Source organism: Vigna unguiculata, chromosome 11 (assembly GCF_037176805.1).
Source record: "Vigna unguiculata cultivar grain cowpea cultivar isolate G323 ecotype 2 chromosome 11, ASM3717680v1, whole genome shotgun sequence".
NCBI classification, from domain to species: Eukaryota; Viridiplantae; Streptophyta; class Magnoliopsida; order Fabales; family Fabaceae; genus Vigna; species Vigna unguiculata.
Genome location: NC_140802.1, coordinates 3572297 through 3593334, shown reverse-complemented (window position 1 = coordinate 3593334; position 21038 = coordinate 3572297). Strand labels below are relative to the sequence as shown.

The 21038-nt window shown below is 34.7% G+C and overlaps 2 protein-coding genes and 1 pseudogene across 4 annotated transcripts; all 3 read right to left on the bottom strand.

Moving 5' to 3' along the window:
• Positions 1–262: 262 nt before the first annotated feature.
• On the bottom strand, positions 263–5022 carry LOC114168281 (putative disease resistance RPP13-like protein 1). 2 transcript variants are annotated; one of them, XM_085669043.1, is made up of 2 exons: positions 1281–5022; positions 263–649 (listed from the first exon to the last, which is right to left on the bottom strand). In XM_085669043.1, exon 1 carries the CDS (start codon positions 4880–4882, stop codon positions 1340–1342), a length of 3543 nt encoding a protein of 1180 aa, XP_085525169.1. In that variant the 5' UTR covers positions 4883–5022; the 3' UTR covers positions 263–649; positions 1281–1339. The 2 variants fall into 2 exon arrangements, with proteins under 2 accessions (XP_085525169.1, XP_085525168.1); XM_085669042.1 differs by having other exon boundaries at positions 265–649; positions 1276–5021.
• Positions 5023–8121: 3099 nt separating this feature from the next.
• LOC146880855 (putative disease resistance RPP13-like protein 1) lies at positions 8122–13116 on the bottom strand (annotated as a pseudogene). Its single transcript, XR_014986537.1, has 3 exons — positions 9392–13116; positions 8881–8940; positions 8122–8554 (listed from the first exon to the last, which is right to left on the bottom strand). The product of XR_014986537.1 is annotated as a putative disease resistance RPP13-like protein 1 (transcript).
• Positions 13117–15103: 1987 nt separating this feature from the next.
• LOC146880854 (uncharacterized) lies at positions 15104–16405 on the bottom strand. The gene has a single exon (XM_085668901.1). The coding sequence runs from the start codon at positions 16403–16405 to the stop codon at positions 15104–15106; it is 1302 nt and encodes a 433-aa protein (XP_085525027.1).
• Positions 16406–21038: the final 4633 nt, after the last annotated feature.

Genomic DNA, 21038 nt, shown 5'->3' with positions numbered 1-21038 from the left:
CTTACACACTCAATTACTCGACGGTAGCATCATTCAATGGGGACAGTGCCACTCAAATTTCATAATAATTCCAACAAATGTTGCTTTCTAACCGTTCTTTCACATCAAAGCAAACCACTCTGTTTTATCACATTGATTTCTTGAAGACTCCTGAGTCCTCACCGATTTAAATTTAACGATGAAAAGACATAAATGACCTATAAAAATGATTAGGTGAGACCTCATGCTTCTGGCTTTCAACTAATGAAGAAATGGCGTGGCAGAAGATAATAATTTACTGAAACTAAAAAAGAATAAAAAATTTAATAGGTATCTGTCTCAACAAAATACAATAATATTCATAATACACCGAAAAGTAAATATTTTATAACTAAAATATATAAAAGAAGAGAATAATGACTAATACAAATGGATATGTATATATTGATGAACTTTTGAAGTATAATTTTCGTTTTAACAATGTGTACACTTATGCATATCTTGATTTTTCTATCACTTGGAGTGACATGATGGTTAACATGTATCACCAACATTGAGTTCCAATTTTACTCATATCTTACATTGACGCTTCTCATTTTTCTCGTCCCTGAACTCTTTCCCTAATTGTCAATAGATACACCAAAACTTTTTGTTACTTCACATCCCATACCTGTAAAATATTTTGGTCAATGAACACAGTTGAGTTATAGTGTTTGATGGAGAGGAAACCTCAAACAAAATAGCACAAACTTGTAAAATATTTTACGTAATGATTTTGTTTATTTCCATTAATATTTTTTTTATCAATGACAACTTCTCGTATCCAATACGAACACTATACCCGAGAAATATGTTAGAAAAAGATCTAATCATATGATGGGTTGAACATTTACATCTTTATATTCATTTTGAAATTCAATCTCCTTGTCATATTTCCAACTCAAGTAAAATAATGATATGTAACATTGTAACAATTTTATTAAAATGCTCTTAATATTTTCCTTAAAGGACAATCGACATGATTTCACGAGTTCTTTGTTATAAATAAAAAGTTAATAGCATTAAAAATATTTTAAAAATCTCTATGATAATTCTAATATGACATTAGTCTCACATATATACACATATAAGTCATTTGACACCATTTTTACTCCAAAACTTTAAGGCCATTGTATTATGGATCTTTATTTTTATATAACTTTGTCTATTATATCCGATGTGAGACTTTTGACTCACAATTCCAACAACACTAAATAAGACTGTATTTGAAATGCTTCAAAGATAAGTGAGGAGAACCTGACCAAGCAGACGACAAATGTAGGCATATGAGAATTGGTGCATTAGCATACTTGTGTTACACTTATATGTTTACTTCTTTGTAATCAACCTGTATGTTTTTAATGTGAGCAATCTTTTCCCAATCTTCACCTTCTTCTTTCTTGCATCGTTGTTTGAGCAACGGACAACGTATAATTGTGAGTTGTGAAATGGATTCGGGCATACCCTCCTCTGGCAAGCATTCGAGGAGAGGAGAGTTACAAAGACGCAATGTTTGAAGAGAGGATAGGTGACAGAGACCCTTGTAGTCCAGTTTCTTAAGATTTGGACAATCATATATCTCGAGATTACCAAGAGAAAGTGGGAGCAAACCTTCACCCGGAAAAAACTCCACATCCAAATTCTCAATATGCAAGTCTTTTAGGCAAGGGTTGGTTCCCCAAGCGCCCTTTAGGGAGGCCACAAGTTTGGAGCAATTCAAGAGACGCATTTCTTTTAGATTTGATGGTAAACATCCCTCGGACAACTCCACCACTGGACTATCGTCTATGTATAGATAATTAAGAGATGGAAGAAGGGTAGACATGCATTTAGGCATTGACTTCAATTTCTCCAATCCTGCAATAGAAAATGTCTTTAGCTGAGGTGCAAATAATCCTTCTTTGGGAAATGATTCAAACTCAGAGCATTGTACAATGCTCAAACTCTTCAAATGATTGTGAGGGTGCCCCTGTGATATCATCTGTAGGTTAGGACACTCAAGTAAACGAAATTTGCCAAGTTTTGGGAACAAATCTAGAGGAAAGGTAGTGAGAGAGTCACAACCATGTCCAATATCCAATTCTACAAGGGAATGATAGCAATGGTTAATGGGAATATTCATGCCTGGACAAGAATAAATAACCAAGTATTCAAGAGTATCAGATATGTGGTGCGGCCCAGTCATATCGAATGAAGATGGCTTCATATTCACACATTGAATCTCTATGGCCCTGGGAATCGAAGCCTCAAGTTGGCCGCAGTCGTTAACAGTTAGTTTCTTTAAATGACAAAGTTTGTCTGGTAATTGCCCTTTCAGCTTGGGACAATTTGTCAAAGAAAGACTTTGAAGACTCGGAAAAGCACCGGTCATGCACTGCCATTCTTCCCATTCCTTCATATCAGTAAAGCTCAACGTTTCCAAGGATGCAAATGCAGAAGAGCTATTTGCATAGAAATCACCATCTATCCTTCCTATCCAATCAAGGCCATCAATTGTCAAGTGCTTCAGAAATGTCAAAAGTCCAAGGGAAGGCAACCATAGGCAATGTTTACAGTTCTTCAAGGTCACGGATACCACATTTGATAGAGAATTATGGGATAACCAATGGGGAAATTGTGTGCCACCATAGCCATTGATTGACAAGTGCTTCAAATGTCTGGAAGGTTGCAGGTTCTCAAATACTTCTCTTTCTTTTATTGAATCGTCATTGTTCCGTTCCAAATTCCATTGTAAACTTAGCCCCTCTATATGTGTTTTCTTCAAATTAGCCTCATAGGGATTTGTGATATTTTCAAGATTTGTAATTGACAGCTCTCCATGAAGATCAAGTTCTCCTATTTGTTGAATACTGGACTCACTACTTTTGCCAACCTCAAACTTGTCCATCCACACGTGAAGATTCTTCAACTTTTCTAAACACAGAGGAGCCTTTGTTAAAGTAGTTCCCATAAGTTCAAGGCGGCGCAAATTGCTTAGCTCATGCAAAGTGACGGGCAGCTCCTTCAAATAGGCACAATCGTTTAGCTTCAACTCTTGCAAGTTATAGAGTGAACATGTTGAGTCAGGAAGTCTCTCGATGTAGGTGGCTGAAAGGTCTAATGAACGGAGATGTATAAGATCACCTATAGTGTCAGGCACCTCAAAACACCAACGCCATGATAAGACCCGTAAGAACTTAAAGTTGGAGATTAACTCTTCCATTGACATCTCACAATGCCTCCGAAAGGTTATAAATGTTCGTAACCCTTTAGCATCACCTAAACTCGTATAATATTGAATAGGACCGCTTATATATGATAAGTGACGGGTTTTCCTTGATACTCTTTTTGCACCATCAACACCTATCCTGCAGCATATTTCACCTGAAACATATTTTGCTAAATCATTGAGAAGGTCGTGCATGACAAAATATGTTTTGTTGTACCAAGTTATTTGTTTAAAGAATGACCTTGATACTAGATCATTGAAGTATTGTTCACCTACTTCTTCTGGAGACTTGCTTTGTTGAGAGCAACGTACAAAATTTTGAACTATCCATAAGAGAATTAAGCTCTCCTTGTCCAACCTATCGTCTTTGGGGAATAATGCACAATAAGCGAAACATCTCTTGAGATGAGAAGGAAGATGGTAATAGCTCAACAACAAAGTAGGGACGATTTTACTATCTTCTATTGGTAAGTCCCATATCTCACTTGTCAATACACTTTCCCACTCTGAAACAGATGACTTTGACTGTAAAAGACATCCTATTGTTTCAAGGGCCAGAGGAAATCCTTGGCACTTTTTCACTATCTTCATGCCAATCTCCTTTAACTCAGAATTCAACTTAGAGTTTTCATCTTGGAAAGCATGTTTAGCAAAAGTTTGCCAGCTGTGATCTTCATCTAATTGCTTTAGTTGGTGTATGTAGGTTGACTGCATGACAGAAGCAACTTTGTGACTGCGTGTCGTGACTAGAATTTTACTTCCTTTAGCTCCACACGTAAGAGGAGTTTGTAATGCTTTCCATTGGTTTCGGTCTTCGTTCCAAACATCATCCAGAACCAGAAGAAACTTCCTTCCCGACAACCTTTTTTTCAATTTTCCATGAACCATTTCTAGGTCTTCACTATCATCTTTTGATTCAGTGAAAGCCCCAACGATTGCTTTGGATACTCTCAAAGCATCAAATGCATCAGAAACGCAAACCCAAGCTTTTTCATCAAATTTAGCTTCCTTCGTCTTTGGATCATCGTATACATGTTGAGCAAGTCTAGTCTTACCCATCCCACCCATACCCACAATAGAGAGTATTGACAGCTTATTATCCTTAGTGTCAGATATAAGCCAATTAAAGATCATTTCTTTGTCCTCGTCTCTGCCATAAATAACCTCTTCAACCACCAATGACGTTGATTCAACTTTTTTCCCGGACACCTTATTACCCGACCCAGATCTATCGCCACTATAAATTTTGAAATTTCTAACAATCCTTTGGTTCAAAAGAGATTCTAGATCATCTAGGAGTGCTATGATCTTGGATTCAAAACTGTGTACCTTGCTAGAACTGGTTTGAAATTCAGCTTCCAACTTAGTCTTGAAGTACTCATAGTCTATTTGCTCCAACAGATCCTCTGCATCATACAAGGCGTCTCTGACTTCATCAAGCCATTCTTTGACCAATGAATTACCGAACTGCTTTAGTTCTGCATCATCTATCACAGCATTGATGTCCATCAGCTTTCTCTTCAACTTTTTCAGCAGCTTCTCGTCCAGATTTCTCCCACGAAAGTAGTGCAGAACTTGATGAGAATCCAGCTTGTCAAACAGCACCTGAAGAACAGCACCGAAAAGAGCACCACCAAGTGTTTCAAGGACAGGCATGGTTGGAAAGGAAGTGGCCAAATTGAGGAGAAGAAAGGATTGTAAAAATTTGAAGTATAGCTACGTTACATTAATGAAGACTGAGAAAAGATAATGAGTGAGTATAGTGAAAATTGGAAGTATTAGCTGTTGATTATTTCCGACAGAACAACGTGGGTTTGATAACATGTGGAGCATATAAACTTTGCTTTACTTGCTTTTTTCTTTTACTTTAAACAAATTTCCACCAACTTTAGTGAATTAGTGTCGTTATGTGGCTTGCTTTATGAATAAAGAAGAAAGGATTGTGAAAGCAGAGTTTAGGTGTGATCTATTTTCTTCACAATGGCTTTAATTGATTCTTCTTGACCACACAAATACTATCACGTGCATAAACAGTTCAGTTTAGATAATGTTCCGAAAATATCTGAGCTTTGTTGTATTATGTCTAATGAACTAATATCTTAACTTTTAGATATATTTACAGACATTTCATAACTAACTAATTTACATTATTTCATAAAACTAAATTCAAACATTACTGAAAAAACAAACCAAAAAAACTTTCCCATTTTTCAATCCCTATTTTACATTTCTGTTTTTTCTCAGCGTACAATTTCCTCTACCTTCGTATTTTTAATTTTTTAATTACCTTGTGTTAATTTCTAATTATTCTTTTATTTAGACGGTGACAGAGTTGAATCAGTCATGATTCTATCCTCTTCTATATTTCTTGAGCTAGCTCAAATTTATTTAGAAAGGTTGAGTTTTATAAAATTAATAAATCAAAATTCCTTATTTTTATAGATAAAGTTTAGAAATCGTGCAGCACAATGATTAACATTTAGGCAAAAACTAACAGGGGTGATATGGTTTTTAATATTAAAATTAATACTTTAAAATTTTTCCAAAATTTTACCATTTAATTAAAATCTTAATTACTTTAAATGCAATAGTAGATAAAATAAAGAGATAGGGAAGAAGATTTAACACAAATATGCATATTGGTTTAGATCAAAAAGATCCTACGTCTAGTTGTTAATCTCTTTAAACAAAGAAATTAGCTCAATCACTAAAAATATCATATTACAATCAGATAACAAAAGAATAGGAAAAATAAAACACCTCTCTTGAAGACACAAGAGATGAATGTAACTTTCTCTGAATCACACAAAGAACTCGACCTAGCTTTCCTAGCAACAGCAACAACACTCAATCTTCTAAAAACTCTCTTAGAAAAAGTTATCGCTCTACCCACACTAGGCTTTTCAAAGCTCTTTTAAGAACATTCAATGAACTTTTTTGCAAACACATCACTATAGTTCCTTAAAAAGGGGTTTCGAAAAATAGGTCAAAAACTGAACAGTCATGTTCAAACTGCTAGGGATAATCGAACATCACTTATGATAACCGATTATTCCAGTACGTTTTCTAAAAATAAAATTTTGAGTACATAATTGATTATCTAGGGTGATAATCGATTATTCTAATGGGTTTCTGAAAAATGAACTTAGTTTAGGAAAACGATGATCCTAAGTGATAATCGATTATGACATTGGTTTTTACAAAAATAAGAGAATCAGAAAGATTATGATCTGGATGTTGATTCTAAGCTATTTTAAGCACTTTAAAACAATTTATAAGATAACTTTAAACATAAAATACTTGTATTCAGATTGTTTTCCAGATAGCTTTTAAATTTCTTTATCATCATCAAAATCTTGCTTCAACATTAACTTGTCTTCTGCTTTTGCCAACAAAAGTTACACTAGAATAACGACGGAATTTGTTTAAGGAAATTTAAAAAATTAATACTATTTTTTATTTTAAATTTTTTATATAATTGAATTTATTCATAAAGTGTAATGTGTTCCAATGACAATTTTTAGAAAGTAATATCTTTAAAAAGAATTTAAAATGTTTTATAAAATTTTAAATTTTAAATTATGAGAATATTGTGAATTTTTTTCTAAAATGGTTTTAATATATTTCCTGAAATGCAACCAATAAGATTCATAAATGATTTCATGTGTTCTTATTCATGTCAAAATACACAATACACGATCTTTTTCAATCTTTCACGGTTAGAAATTCTCATATTATATGGGATTCTTCTTGCAAATTTGGTGAAAATTTTGCAAGAAAAGACTTTTTTTTGTTATTTTTTCTAAGAATCTTAATTGGCAGGTAATTCCTTTGTGGTAATTATTTCCTACAAACTTGTAAAATTTGCAAGTATTTCCTACAAAGTTTGTTACAAAAAATATTTTATACAAAAATATTTTGTAAAAAAATTGATAACAATTTCTTGCAATTTTTTTTCACAAAAAATTTATAAATATTTCCTACAAAAAAAATTCAAAACAAAATTGACAGAAAATATGATTTTTTTTAGTAGTATTCCTTTCCATCTAACCATTGAACCTATTATCACTCCATTCCATGTAAGTAGCAAGTGCCAGCATTATGCAACTTTTTGTGAGAATAATATTTGAGTAACAAACTATTGCACCAGATGTGGACATATATATCTACAAAGAGATGGATATTGAGTCATCTCCAAAGTCCAAACCACTATTTGAGTCATCTACTGTTTAATCTATGAACGTGTCTTGTACTACTTTTTAACCATAAATTTATTTTATGAACAATATACAGATTGCGTAAACAAACAACTCGTAAGTACATTAGTTAGAAGTTGCTTATTACTCTCTTCAGATCTCCACCTATCAATTGGATTGGTTGAATTGAATGTGTCTGCAAAAACAAAAGTTCAAGGAATTTTAAGTAATTTTAAGTAATTTTAAAGTATATTTTCTACAAACCAAGAACTAATTTCTCAATAGCAAAATCCCATGGTTTTTGATTTATGTATGTCGATAAAATGTGAAGAATGGAACCAGAAAGTTGTCAGTAATTCGTCTATAACAGTTTCTTATAGAACTTCTGTCATTGTTTTGGAATTCATGAAACATTTAAGGATGTATGTAACATTAAAAGAAAGAAAAAAATATTTTGAAACCATTTTACATATACATCCCTCTGACAACTGTGATTAATAGTAAGATATTAAATTAGTTGCTGAATAAAAAATCGATATAAACAGTTTTGAAGTGGTGTTAAATATTTGAAGGGTTGTCAAAGTATCATTGCTCTGCTAACTGTTAAAAGAAAGACATAAACATAAACATCAACATCCAATCCAAGCCTTGTAGGGAGCCATGCAATGAGAAATACCAAGTTCATAATGCATAGAACTCTTTCTCCATAAAATCCAATCCAAATGACTTTCAAAATAAATCATTGAAAAAATAAATTATAAATCTCTAGATTCCGAAGAGAGAGTGGGAGCAAACCTTCACTCGGAAAATACAATTAAAGCACCCTTTGGAATAAACAAAACACAGATCCTCAAACAATTGGTTAATCTAATGGATTAAAACAAAACTAATAAAGCATTACAAAAATATGCAGAGAGATTCCATAATTTCTTCTTTTTGCTATCAGTTTTTCTCACCAACCATAATCCATGATGATAATGACTCCCATAAGAAACTGCAAAGGCCAAGTCTTTGGTATAGCATCCAATGGTGTGTGCACCAGAAAGAGCCCCCAGATCTTTAAGGTCAAGTCCATGACCTTGGAAATTTCAAAGAAGCTCCCAGTGTGAAGGGAAACTTTGCGGACAGAACACTGAAACAATAAATTATTAAAAGGTTAAAATGCAATAAGAAGTTAAATACCTTAAATCAAACTATTATTGGAAAACACTCCTATCTCTGTTTTACCAAGTAGAAAAACCACACTGCATCAAGTTGTTGGGATATCAAAAGAGGGTACAAAATTATATTGATAATTGTGTTTAATTTAAAAACGAAAGTTGTTCTGAAATTCAAAGGAAGGGAGAATGAAGAAAATGAAAACAAACCTAAAATTTAAAAAGTAGAGAGAAAAAACATCAGAAAGAAAGGGAGAAAGAAGAATATCAAAAGAGAGAAACATGAAAAAAAAACACATACCATAAAATTGCACATTGTGCAGCATGGAGTATGTATCCAATTTGAAATTTGTTTGACTATCTGAAATCACAAACAAATTTGAAAGTCACTGTGAGCATCCAGATAGCGTACTCCCACCATTCTCCAAACTCTCGAAATCAATTTGAAAGTTTTTGAAAAAAAAAAAGACTCTGAAACTCAAAGCCAGCCGAATAACCTAATTCACACCCAACTAATAATATAAAATCTGCGGTTGAAATAACTGGCAGAAAGTTTTTTTATTTTTCAGCGGTTTAACATAACTGCTAGAAATACACAGTTAATGAACAATGCATTTTTTTGTAGTGATTACAAGTAATTGTTCTGTGTGACTCATGCTTAAGTTATTTTATTTATTTCTAGTTTAAATTGTTTATATTGAACACTCTATAATTTATATGTCACATTTAAAGTAATTTTACGTTGTACCTAAAACATATGAGATTCAATACAAAAACTGGATTCGCAATCTATACTTTATACATGATATTACCGTTATGTTGTTGTCTATCAAAAGAGCCGCTCGCAATCATGATTTGAATGTGAATTTGGGCGGAAGTAATCGTGGAGAAGTTCTTCAGCAGTTTTAGTATTCCTCCTTCAACCCATATGTATTCAATGTGCGCAATCTTTTCCCAGTCTTCACCTTCTTGTTTCTTGTAGAGTTGTTGGAGAAACGGGCTGTCTAAAATTGTGAGATCTGAAATGGATTGGGGCAGACCCTTCTCGGGCAAGGATTGGAGTATAGGACAACTCTGAATAAACAGTTCCCGAAGAGAGGAGAGGTGACACAGACCTCTATAGTCCAGTTTCTTAAGCATTGGACAATCATTAATCTGTATTGTAGTAAGAGAGAGCGGGAGCAAACCTTCGTCTGGAAAAGACTCAATATCTTCACTTGAAATCCTCAAGACTTGTAGGGAGTGATCGCCTGACAAAGCTTCTTTCAGTGAGACAACAAGTTTGGGGCAATTCAAGATATGCAATTCCCTTAGATTTGATGGAAAACATCCCTCAGACAACTCCACTCCTGGACAATCGTCTATGATCATATGATCAAGAGATGGAAGGTGGGCGCACATGCGCTTAGGCATTGATTTCAATTTCTCTAATCCCACAATAAAAATTCTCAACAGTTGTGGTGCAAATAAACCCTCATTGGGAAACGATTCAAATTGAGAGCATTTTTCAATTCTCAGACTGTTCAAATGATTATGAGGGTGCCCCTGTAATATCGTTCGTAGGTTACGGCAATTGTATAGTTTAAGCTCGCGTAGTTTTGGGAACAAATCTAGGGGAAAGATCGTCAAAGAGTCACAACCATAAATGATTCGCAACTCTAGAAGCACATGGTAGCAATGGTTTATGGGAATATTCATCCCCGGACAAGAATCAATATGCAAGCATTCTAAAGGAGTATGAGATACGAGGGGCCCTATCATATCAAATGAAGATGCCTCCATCTTCACACCTTCCATTTCTACAGCCCTTGGAATGGAAGCCACAAGTTGTTCACACTCCACAATAATTAGGGTGCTTTAAATTAGAAAGTTGTTTTGGCAAGTGCCCTTTCAGCTTGGGACAATAATTTAGGGAAAGATGTTGAAGATTTGGAAAAGCACCTCTTGTACATTGCCATTCTTTCCATTCCCTCATATTAGTAAAGCTCAACCTTTCCAAGGATGCAAATGCACAAGAGCTATTCCCGTAAAAATCAACACCTATGCTCTCTATCCAATCAAGGTCCTCAATAGTCAAGTGCTTCAGAAATGTCAAAAGTCCAAGGGAAGGCAACCATAGGCAATGTTTACAGTCCTTCAAGGTTAGGGACACCATATTCAATAGAGAATTATCAGATAACCAACGTGGAAATTGTGTGCCACCATACCCATTGATAGACAACTTCTTCAAATGTCTGGAAGGTTGCAGATTCTCAAGTACCTCTCTTTCTTTTGTTGAATCTTCAATGTTCCGCTTCAAATCCCATTCTAATCTTAGCCCCGCAAGATGTGTTTTATTCTTCAAATCAGCTACCAATGCACAACAGTTCACCATATTCTCAAGATTTCCAACTGACAGCTCTCCATGAAGATCAACTTCTTGTAGTTGGTGAATACTGAACTCACAACTTTTGCCAACCTCAAACATATACATCCATACATGAAGATTCTTCAAATTTCCTAAAAGCGGTGGAACCTTTCTTAAAGTAGTTCCTATAAGTTCAAGGTGACGCAAATTGGTAAGTTCATATAAAGTCGAGGGCAACTCCCTCAAAAAGCAACACCGGTTCAACTTCAAAACTTGCAAGTTAGAGAGTGAAGATATTGAGTCGGGAAGTATCCGTATGAGGGAACCTGAAAGGTCTAATGAACGAAGATATATAAGATCGCCTATAGTGTCAGGCACCTCAGAACATTCAGACAAAGATAAGACCCGTAAGAACTTAAAGTTGGATATCAACTCTTGTATTGAAAACATACAGTATTGCGAAATGGATATAAATGTCCGTAGCCCTTTAGCATCATATAAACTCTCACGATATTGAACATCATTGAATGCCATTAAAAAGTGACGGGTTTTCCTTGATATTCTTTTTTCTCTGTCATCTAAGCTATAGCAGATTTCACCGGAAACATATTTTGCTAAATCATTGAGAAGGTCGTGCATGACAAAATATGTTTTGTTGTCGGTAATTACTTGTTGAAAGAATGACCTTGATAATAGATCATTGAAGTATTGTTCACCCACTTCTAGAGACTTACTTTGTTGAGAGCAATGTAGAAAATTTTGAGCCATCCATGAGAAAATTAAGTTTTCTTTGTCAAACTGATGGTCTTTGGGGTATAAGGCACAATAAGCGAAACATCTCTTGAGATAAGAAGGAAGATGGTAATAGCTCAACAACAAAGCGGGCATGACCTTACTATTTTCTATAGGCAAGTCCCATATGTTGCTTCTCAATACACCTTCCCAGTCCGAAACAGATGACTTTGTGCGTAAAAGACATCCTAGCGTTTCAAGGGCTAGAGGCAATCCTTTGCACTTTTCAACTATCTCCATGCCAATCTCCTTCAACTCATAATTCAACTCACAATTTTCATCTTGGAATGCATGTTTAGCAAAAACTTGCCAACTGTGATATTCTCGTAACTGCTTTAGTTCGTGCGTATTGTTTGACCCCACAGCAGAAGCAACTTTGTTACTGCGTGTTGTGACAAGAATTTTACTTCCCTTAGCCCCATATTTAAGAGGAGTTTGCAATGATTTCCATTGGTCTCGGTCTTCGTTCCACACATCATCCAGGACGAGGAGAAACTTCCTTCCCGACAATTTTTTTTTCAATTTTCCATGAACCATTTGTAGGTCTTCACTATCATCTTTTGATTCAGTGAAAGCTCCAATAATTGCTTTTGATACTTTCAAAACATCAAATTCATCGGAAACGCAAACCCAAGCTTTTTCATCAAATTTAGCTTCCTTCGTTTTTGGATCATCATATACATGTTGAGCAAGTGTGGTCTTACCTATCCCTCCCATACCCACAATAGAAAGTATTGACAGCTTATTGTCATTAGTGTCAGATATAAGCCAATTAAAGATCATTTCTTTGTCCTCGTCTCTGCCATAAATAACCTCTTCAACCACCAATGAAGTTGATTCAACTTTCTTCTCGGACACCTTACTACCCAACCCAGATCTATCGCAACTATAAATTTTGAAATCTCTAACAATCCTTTGGTTCAAAAGAGATTCTAGATCATCTAGGAGTGCTATTATCTTAGATTCAAAACTGTGTACCTTGCTTGAACGGGTCTGGAATTCAGCTTCCAACTTAGTCTTGGAGTACTCATAGTCTATTTGCTCCAACAGATCCTCTGCATCATACAAGATGTCTCTAACCTCATCAAGCCATTCTTTGACCAATGAATTAGTAAACTGCTTTTGTTCTGCATCATCTATCACAGCATAGATGTCCATCAGCTTCCTCTTCAACTTCTTCAGCAGCTTTTCATCGAGATCTCTCTGGCAGAAGTAGCCCAAAACTTGATGAGAGTCCAGCTTGTCAAACAGCAGCTGAAGAACAGCACCGAAAAGAGCACCACCAAGTGTTTCAAGGACAGGCATGGTTGGAAAGGAAGTGGCCAAATCAAAGAGAAGAAAGGGTCGTGAAAATTGGAAGTGCGCAGCTTAGTTTCGTGAATGAAGGACTGGCTAAAGGTAATGAGGGACTATTTTATTTGAGATGGCTTTACTTCAAAAAGGCCAAAAAACAGTAGTTGTTTAATTTTAGAAAACTGTAGGGTGAAATATACGATTAAAATTTTGTAGAGGTAGAAATGTTGTAGCACGTCTAAAATAAAACCCAGTGGTCCTATATATTACATATATTACACAATTTTCAGCCATGCCCACCGGTGTGTGTACTCAAATTCGACGACCAAGTTATGAAATGACGAGAATAAAATCATTTGTTTTTAGCAATATTAACGTGCTAACTGACACAACCATGAAATGACGAGAATAAGGCAAAAGATATATGCATGCAAAGTTGTTTGACGTTAATTTATGAGTAAAAATATTGGCATGGAATCTAACATTGCACATGTATATGTATTTAATCCATGCATCACAACGTGTTTACTGACATCTCCTCCAAAGCAACAAACGAGACAACTCAACAAAGAATACAAAATATTAGTATTGTAAAGACTTGGCCTCATTAATATCCAATTGCGATTCGGACCCAACCCACAACTTTGACAGATTTTAGTTGTTGCTAGGGGTGGGCATGGATTGGATTTAATTGGATTAGATTTTCGACCTAAATTCATTTTTTCAGTAAAACAAGTTTGGATGTTTTTAAAATTCAGATCCAAATGTCTGGATCAAGATTTAAATTCAGTTCAAATATTTGGATCAAGTTCAAAATTCAAAATCTATTTTTTATAAAGAAATTTAAATTAAATTTTCTAAAATTTGTATCTTTAAGGCCAACACCACTTAACCTGTCCGGGTCGTCGAGCTCGCGAGGCCCACTTGTCGTACAGGTCGTCGGGCACGACCCGTCTGAATCGTCAGGTCAGTCCTGCCTAGCCCATCCAGGTCTTTGGGCTCGCTTGGCCCATTCTGGCATCGGGCCTGCCCAGTCCTTACGAGCATCTAGCACAATTTGTCCGAGTGGTCGGATCAACTCAGCCTGTCCGGGTCGTCGGGTCGACTCAGCTTATCCGGGTCGTCAGGTCGACTCAGCCTGTTCGGGTCGTTGGACCCGCTCGGTCTATCAGGGTCGTCGAGCCTACCAAGTTCGTACATGTCATCGGGCACGACCCGTCCGAGACGTTGGACCGACCCAACCCAGCTCATCTGAGTCTTCGGGCCCGCTTGGCCTGTTCAGGTCTGATACGATCCTATCCAGGAAAGAGTATGATCGTTTCTGAATTTGAATCCTCAAGAGGCACGACACGAATAAATCAGAGAAGAACGCGGAATAAGACAGAGATGGAGGACGCCACAATCTAGCAGATTGATAAGTCAAGTGAAGATTCGCCACAAAGATGTTAATCTTTGATAAGAACCAGATGCCTAAGCCAAGAACAAAGAGAACCCTCTCTTTAATGAAAATCAAATTCAATATATGACTCAAAGTGTCTACATCAGTTTTTAGTACCTTTATTTATAGGCACATAAGTTTAAGCAAACCTGCAAACCCTACAAGAAGGCCCAAGCCCAAAACATAAAAGCATAAACTAATTATAAAAGAAAGTTCAAAACCCAAAAAACATAAAACATAACTAATTTCTAAAAGAAAACCCAAAAGTTCATCTTCAAGTTCTTCTTGTATGGAATCTTGGGATAGTCATCTATCATTCCCTCCTTCTTGAAGAGAATTTGTCCTCAAATTCGTACCACTTGAAGTTTAGGAAATAGACTTCTATCGTACCCTCCTTCTTAAAGAGAATTTGTCCTCAAATTCGTCTCACTTGAAGATTCTTTATCATTCTCCCCTGTTTGGAGAGAATTCGACCCGAATTCTGAAAGGTCCTTCCGGGTCAAATACGCAACATATAATGATATATTTGATGGCCCTGCAGGTATTGCACATCGACCCCAATCTATCTTTCATAGGTACCGAAATGACTAGAATAACACAAGGACTCAAACTTTCCTGAACCGATCCTTTGTCCATAAGTTGTGCCTCATGCTTCTATATCTCTTTAGTTTCTTCTGTGTTACTCCTATAGGTTAGCCTATTAGGAAGGAATGCACCCTGAATGAGATCCATATTATACTTCGTACCCCTTTTAGGAGGTAAACCATGAGGGATGTCTTTAGGAAAGACATCATCATACTTTTTGAGAAGTTGCTTCATACTTAAAGACAAATAAGCTTGCACAGAAGAGAGACAAATATTGTTAGGCATAAGCAAATATAAGGGTTGTTTCTTAATCAACACTCTGTTTATTTCTTTTTCTCTCAATAAAAGGCTTTTATCACTCCTTATTTTTTTACCTTCCTTTTTCTTGCCTTTTTCTGGAATTTTCTCTCTTCCTTCTTTTATCTCTTGCTCTCTTCTCACTCTCATCTTAATTTGATCCTCACAAACTTCTTTAGGAGATAAAGGTGTTAGGGACACCTTTTGCCCCTTAAACAGGAAAGAATACTTATTGGTTAGACCATCATGGGTTACCTTTCTATCATATTGCCAAGGCCTCCCCAACAACAAGTGACTCGCCTCCATAGGTACCACATCACATACTACCTCATCGACATATTTACCGATAGAGAAAGCAATGTTCACCTGCTTATCTACCACCAATTCTCCATCCTCACTCAACCATTGCAAAGTATAAGGACTAGGGTGCATAGATGTCACCAAACCAAGCTTTTCCACTAGCCGTTTACTAGCTACATTTGTACAACTTCCTCCATCAATGATGAGTGAACACACCTTTCCTTTAACCATACATCTAGAATGGAAAATATTTCTTCTTTGGGTCTCATCTTCCTCCTTATTCATACTACCCAACAACCGCCTAACCATCAAGAGATCTCCCTCCACAGGGGGGACTTCACACTCCTTTTCCTCCTCATCACTACTAGATGATTCAGATGATTCACCCGTGGAATGCTCACTAATGTACTCATCATTCGCCAACAACATCATAGTTCTTCTGTTGGGACATTCAGCTGCGATATGTCCTTTACCCAAACATTTAAAACATTTTATTGCACTAGAACGTGAAGAATTATTATTACTAGCTTGAGAAGTTACTTTACCATGTGAGGACTCCTTCTCCTTAGATTTAGGAATGGTAGAAGTAGCTTCCTCCTTCTTATATTTCTCCGTATCTCTCCATGAGGTGGATGACTTCCTATAGGCGCTTCGTCTCTTGAGCTGTTGTTCCACTCTGGTGGCTTGGTGAATAAGATCCTCCAAGGTCTCATAATGGTGCATTTCCACCACATCTTGAATCTCCCTATTTAATCCATTCAAGAATCTAGCCATTGTAGCCATATATGTTTCTTCCACTTCAGCTTTCATCAAGGTGACCTCTATCTCTTGAACATACTCTTCAACACTCTTATTCTTTGTGTAAGTCTTTGTAATTTGTTGAAGATCTCTTTTTTATAATAAGGAGGCACAATTCTTTCCTTCATAGCTACCTTTAATTGCTCCCATGTAGAAATTGGCAATCGCCTTCTTCTAGCTATGTCCACGGTGATTTGATTCCACCAATTCATAGCATAGCCTTCAAACTCCAAGAAAGCCATAAGCACCTTATCATCATCCTCATAATCGTAAGAGTTGAAGATTTGGTCAAGCTTCATTTCTCATGCCAGGTAAGCTTCCGGGTCATTAGCTCTATTAAATTTAGGAATTATAATCTTCTTCCACAGCTTATCTCTTCGAGGTGTGTGGTTCCTGAACTCCTCTCGTCTTTGGCCTTGTCTTGGCCTAAAATCATGCTCCTCCTCATCATTATCCCTCCTAAGCATGTGGTTCCCAAATGCCTCACGTCTTTGGCCTCGTCGTGGCCTAAATACATGTGTCGCTTCATCATTATGAGAAGAATGGTCTGAATCATCATGTCTCCTTCTTCTTCTCTCCACTCCCTCTAATCTCACGCTTACATCTTCATTAAACTTTTGGAGCCTTTCGAACTGTTGTTGATTGTGTTGTTGCATTTGATTCATTTGTAATGTGAGCTTATCAAGTGCAACCATAAGTGTCGCAGTCTTAGGTGATAGAGGCTCACTATTCTGGGAAGAAGTCATGCCCTATAAGCAAATGTTAGCAACAATATTTTCTTTTTTTGGACCTCACCACTCTGCTAAGTGTTTCACTCAATTTTTCACTTGTGTATCACACTTATAGGCTTTTCTGGAATGTACTCTCTTGCCTTTTACCACTCAAATTCCCTTTAGGGATTGACAAAGAACTCTAGTAACTTAAGCAAAGAGTGAACAAACAATGTTAAAAAAGTTGCGAGATATAAATCTTGACTTGAGAGGACAAAGAAAATTCAAAACTCTAGACAAAACTTCAAGGAATTTTAAAGACACAAAATAAGAAAATTAAAATTAGAAAATAATAGGACTACCAAAGATATTTAAATGAGACAACACGGAGACTCTAAGAGAAAGACCAAAACAAGAAAATTAAAATTAGAAGGTTAGAAAATAATAAGACTACCAAAGAGATTTAAATGATACAACACGAAGACTCTAAGAGAAAGACTGATTGCAAGTAGATATTAATAAATCACAAATTAATTGCAATAAAAGTTGTGTTGAACTCGCCCTTTTTTATGGATCCTTCTTTTTCTACTTTTTTTTTTAATATATATTTGTTTCCTTTGGACTTGATCCACAATATTTTTTTTTGTTTTTTTTTTTTTTTTTGCAGTTCAACAACAAAAAAAAAACTTAAACAATTGATCCTTCAAAACCTCATACTCACGTAAATCAAAAGCAAGTGTATTTGCACATCCCAAACACAAAAATAAATAATTTCAACGAATCAAATGTAGAAATACACAATTTAAATAAATAATAGAAAAAAAAGGCCAAATAAAAAAAAATTCAACCAAATTGGAAACAACCTTAAGGGTTTTACTCCTTACAAACGAAACAAACAAAATTTAAAACAAAACACAAAACAAGCAGACATTCACAAATTGTAGTTTTTTTTTCATATGACAGAAAAATAACATAGAAGAGGAAATTCAAACCAGAACCTTGCTCTAGATACCAGATGATACGATCCTATCCAGGAAAGAGTAGTATGATCATTTCTGAATTTGAATCCTCAAGAGGCACGACACGAATAAATCAGAGAAGAACGCGGAATAAGACAGAGATGGAGGACGCCACAATCTAGCAGATTGATAAGTCAAGTGAAGATTCGCCACAAAGATGTTAATCTTTGATAAGAACCAGAGGCCTAAGCCAAGAACAAAGAGAACCCTCTCTTTAATGAAAATCAAATTCAATATATGACTCAAAGTGTCGGCCTAAGCCAAGAACAAAGAGAACCCTCTCTTTAATGAAAATCAAATTCAATATATGACTCAAAGTGTCTACATCAGTTTTTAGTACCTTTATTTATAGGCACATAAGTTTAAGCAAACCTGCAAACCCTACAAGAAGGCCCAAGCCCAAAACATAAAAGCATAAACTAATTATAAAAGAAAGCTCAAAATCCAAAAACATAAAACATAACTAATTTCTAAAAGAAAACCCAAAAGTTCATCTTCAAGTTCTTCTTGTATGGAATCTTGGGATAGTCCTCTATCAAGGTCTTTGGGCCCGCCTAACCCATATTTCTTATTCCATATGTCAAAACCTTCCAATATTATTATTGTTTTAATTTCACTATAACTAAATGTTCTTCTATTTAAAATTTTAGCATTACATTAGCTTCCATGTACTCTTAATTAACTAATTATAAAAAAAATAGTAATTAATTATTTAATTTTTATTTTATTATTTAAATATCATATGTAATTGTAATAATAAAATATAATAATATAAATAAATAATTTATTCAAATATAACAATAAAAATATTAATTTTTTAATCTAAATTATAAAAAAAAACGACTCGTGCGTAGCCAAAGGTATCATACTAGTATATATATGAAATAAAGATCATGTCTTCTAATCGTAGATAAGAATTTACCCTATCATATAAGAGGGTTGGGTCGGGCAAAATAGTGTCTATCTGCAACTCAACTCGAAAAAAAAAATCCATCCACTACCTACCAGTTTATTCATCATGTACCCGTTTAAAAAATACATGCGAATATTTAAAAAGATATATATTTTATAATTTTTTTAAACAAAATTTAAATAAGATTATGAAAAGAAATAGAAGTTAATATAAATTAAATTTTAACTTTAATTTTTATTAAATTTAATCTAATAAAATTTAATTTTAATTTTAATTAAATTTAACTTAATAAAATATAAATTAAATTTTAATTTTAATTCTTTTTTGTAACGAATACCCACGGGTACAGATAGTATGATACCCACATCCGGCCCATTTATAAATGGATCTTAAAATACCTGCTATCTGTTATCTGCGGATAATAAATACCCGCGAGTATTAACTATCCGTCGCGAATTTTAACCGCAGACACAGATATCTTTGTCATCCCTAATGGTAAAGAATGGAATGGTTTGGAGAATTATCTACTTATTTTGACATTATACGTTATTCCTTTTCTATTAGCTTACCTAGGTTGTTATGTTTGTATGCTTTATGCTATCGTGTGTATGGCAAACGAGCCGACGATGTTGTAGTTGAAGATGTATGGCAATAGACAAATGCTAATGTTGTTTTAGTGTTGTAGCAAAATTTGTATATATGTATTTTGTAAAAATCTAGTTATTAAAGAGGAATAAAAATATCTTTGTGTATGTAAATACACTTCTGTTGGAAATAGTCCAAGTGTGAGTCAAAGTCTCACATTGGATAGAATAGACAAAGTTAAACACTATATAAGAATAAAGGCCCATAACAACATTGCCTTAAGGTTTTTGGGTTAAAGTGGTGTCAAAGGTCTTATATGTGTAAGACTAATGTCATATAACCATATGGAACCACAATCTCTCAATAACCATGACTATAACTCATATATGAAAATCAAAACTGACACCGACGGTTCGGAGGTCTTATATGTGTAAGACTAATGTCATATAACCATATGGAATCACAATCTCTCAGTAACCATGACTATAACTATATATGAAAAAATATAATCCATCAACTTCATCATTACTAATTAGACGATTTGCTAGATAAAGTTCAGTAGACATTCAACTACATGTCTAATAGAAAATATGACACGCAAATGGGGTGTTACATACATATTAAAAATTACGTTAGATTAGCAGGTAACACATCTAGTAAATCTATGCATAATACAAGTGTTGATTTTGTTGTGTAGAAATTCTTTATTATTCGTAGTCCGTTTGACAAAGTTTCCTATGCTATTCAAGTTATTTGCTAGGGTATGTCTCAATATTTCTTATTGTGTTGGCATCTTTAGAGGTAGAAGAGGAGAATATAGTGATAGTTTTTTTTTCTAGATTTTGGGCGTTTGTAATTTTATCTATGTGTAATTTATGTGTGTGATGCATGTTATTCAATATGCTTGGAATGCTAATTTTAGAAGATTTTGATTTGAATGTGATTCTTCTTTGTTATGTTTAGTTTTTTCTTCACTTTCAGTTGTTCCTTTTGTAATTCGTGAGAGAAGGAAAAAGTGTTTGGAATTTTGTAAAAACATGAAATTTAAAGTTTATCATATTTTTTGAGAAGAAATCATTGTATAGATAAGTTGATTTCTTTAAGATAGGAAAATATAGAAGGCTTTGAAGGGTATCATGTGTCACCTTTTCTTATTAGTTTGGTGTTTTTTTTTTTTATAACAAATTTCAACTTCCTATACTCAAGACTGTATAGCGTTTTGGAAATTTTGCTTTGTATTTTTGGACATGTATTTGGTTTGGTATTTTTGGACATGTATTTGGTTTGGTCTTTGCTGCTTTTTTTTTTCTTTTATTCTTTAATAAATTTATTTTGAATATCAACATAATAAAGATATCAAAAGTATGTACTAATGTCTTTAA

Excerpts from the sequence above, each read along its gene's own strand:
- LOC114168281 (XM_085669043.1), bottom strand. The coding sequence starts at position 4,882 with ATGCCTGTCCTTGAAACACTTGGTGGTGCTCTTTTCGGTGCTGTTCTT.
- LOC146880854 (XM_085668901.1), bottom strand. The coding sequence starts at position 16,405 with ATGGCTAGATTCTTGAATGGATTAAATAGGGAGATTCAAGATGTGGTG.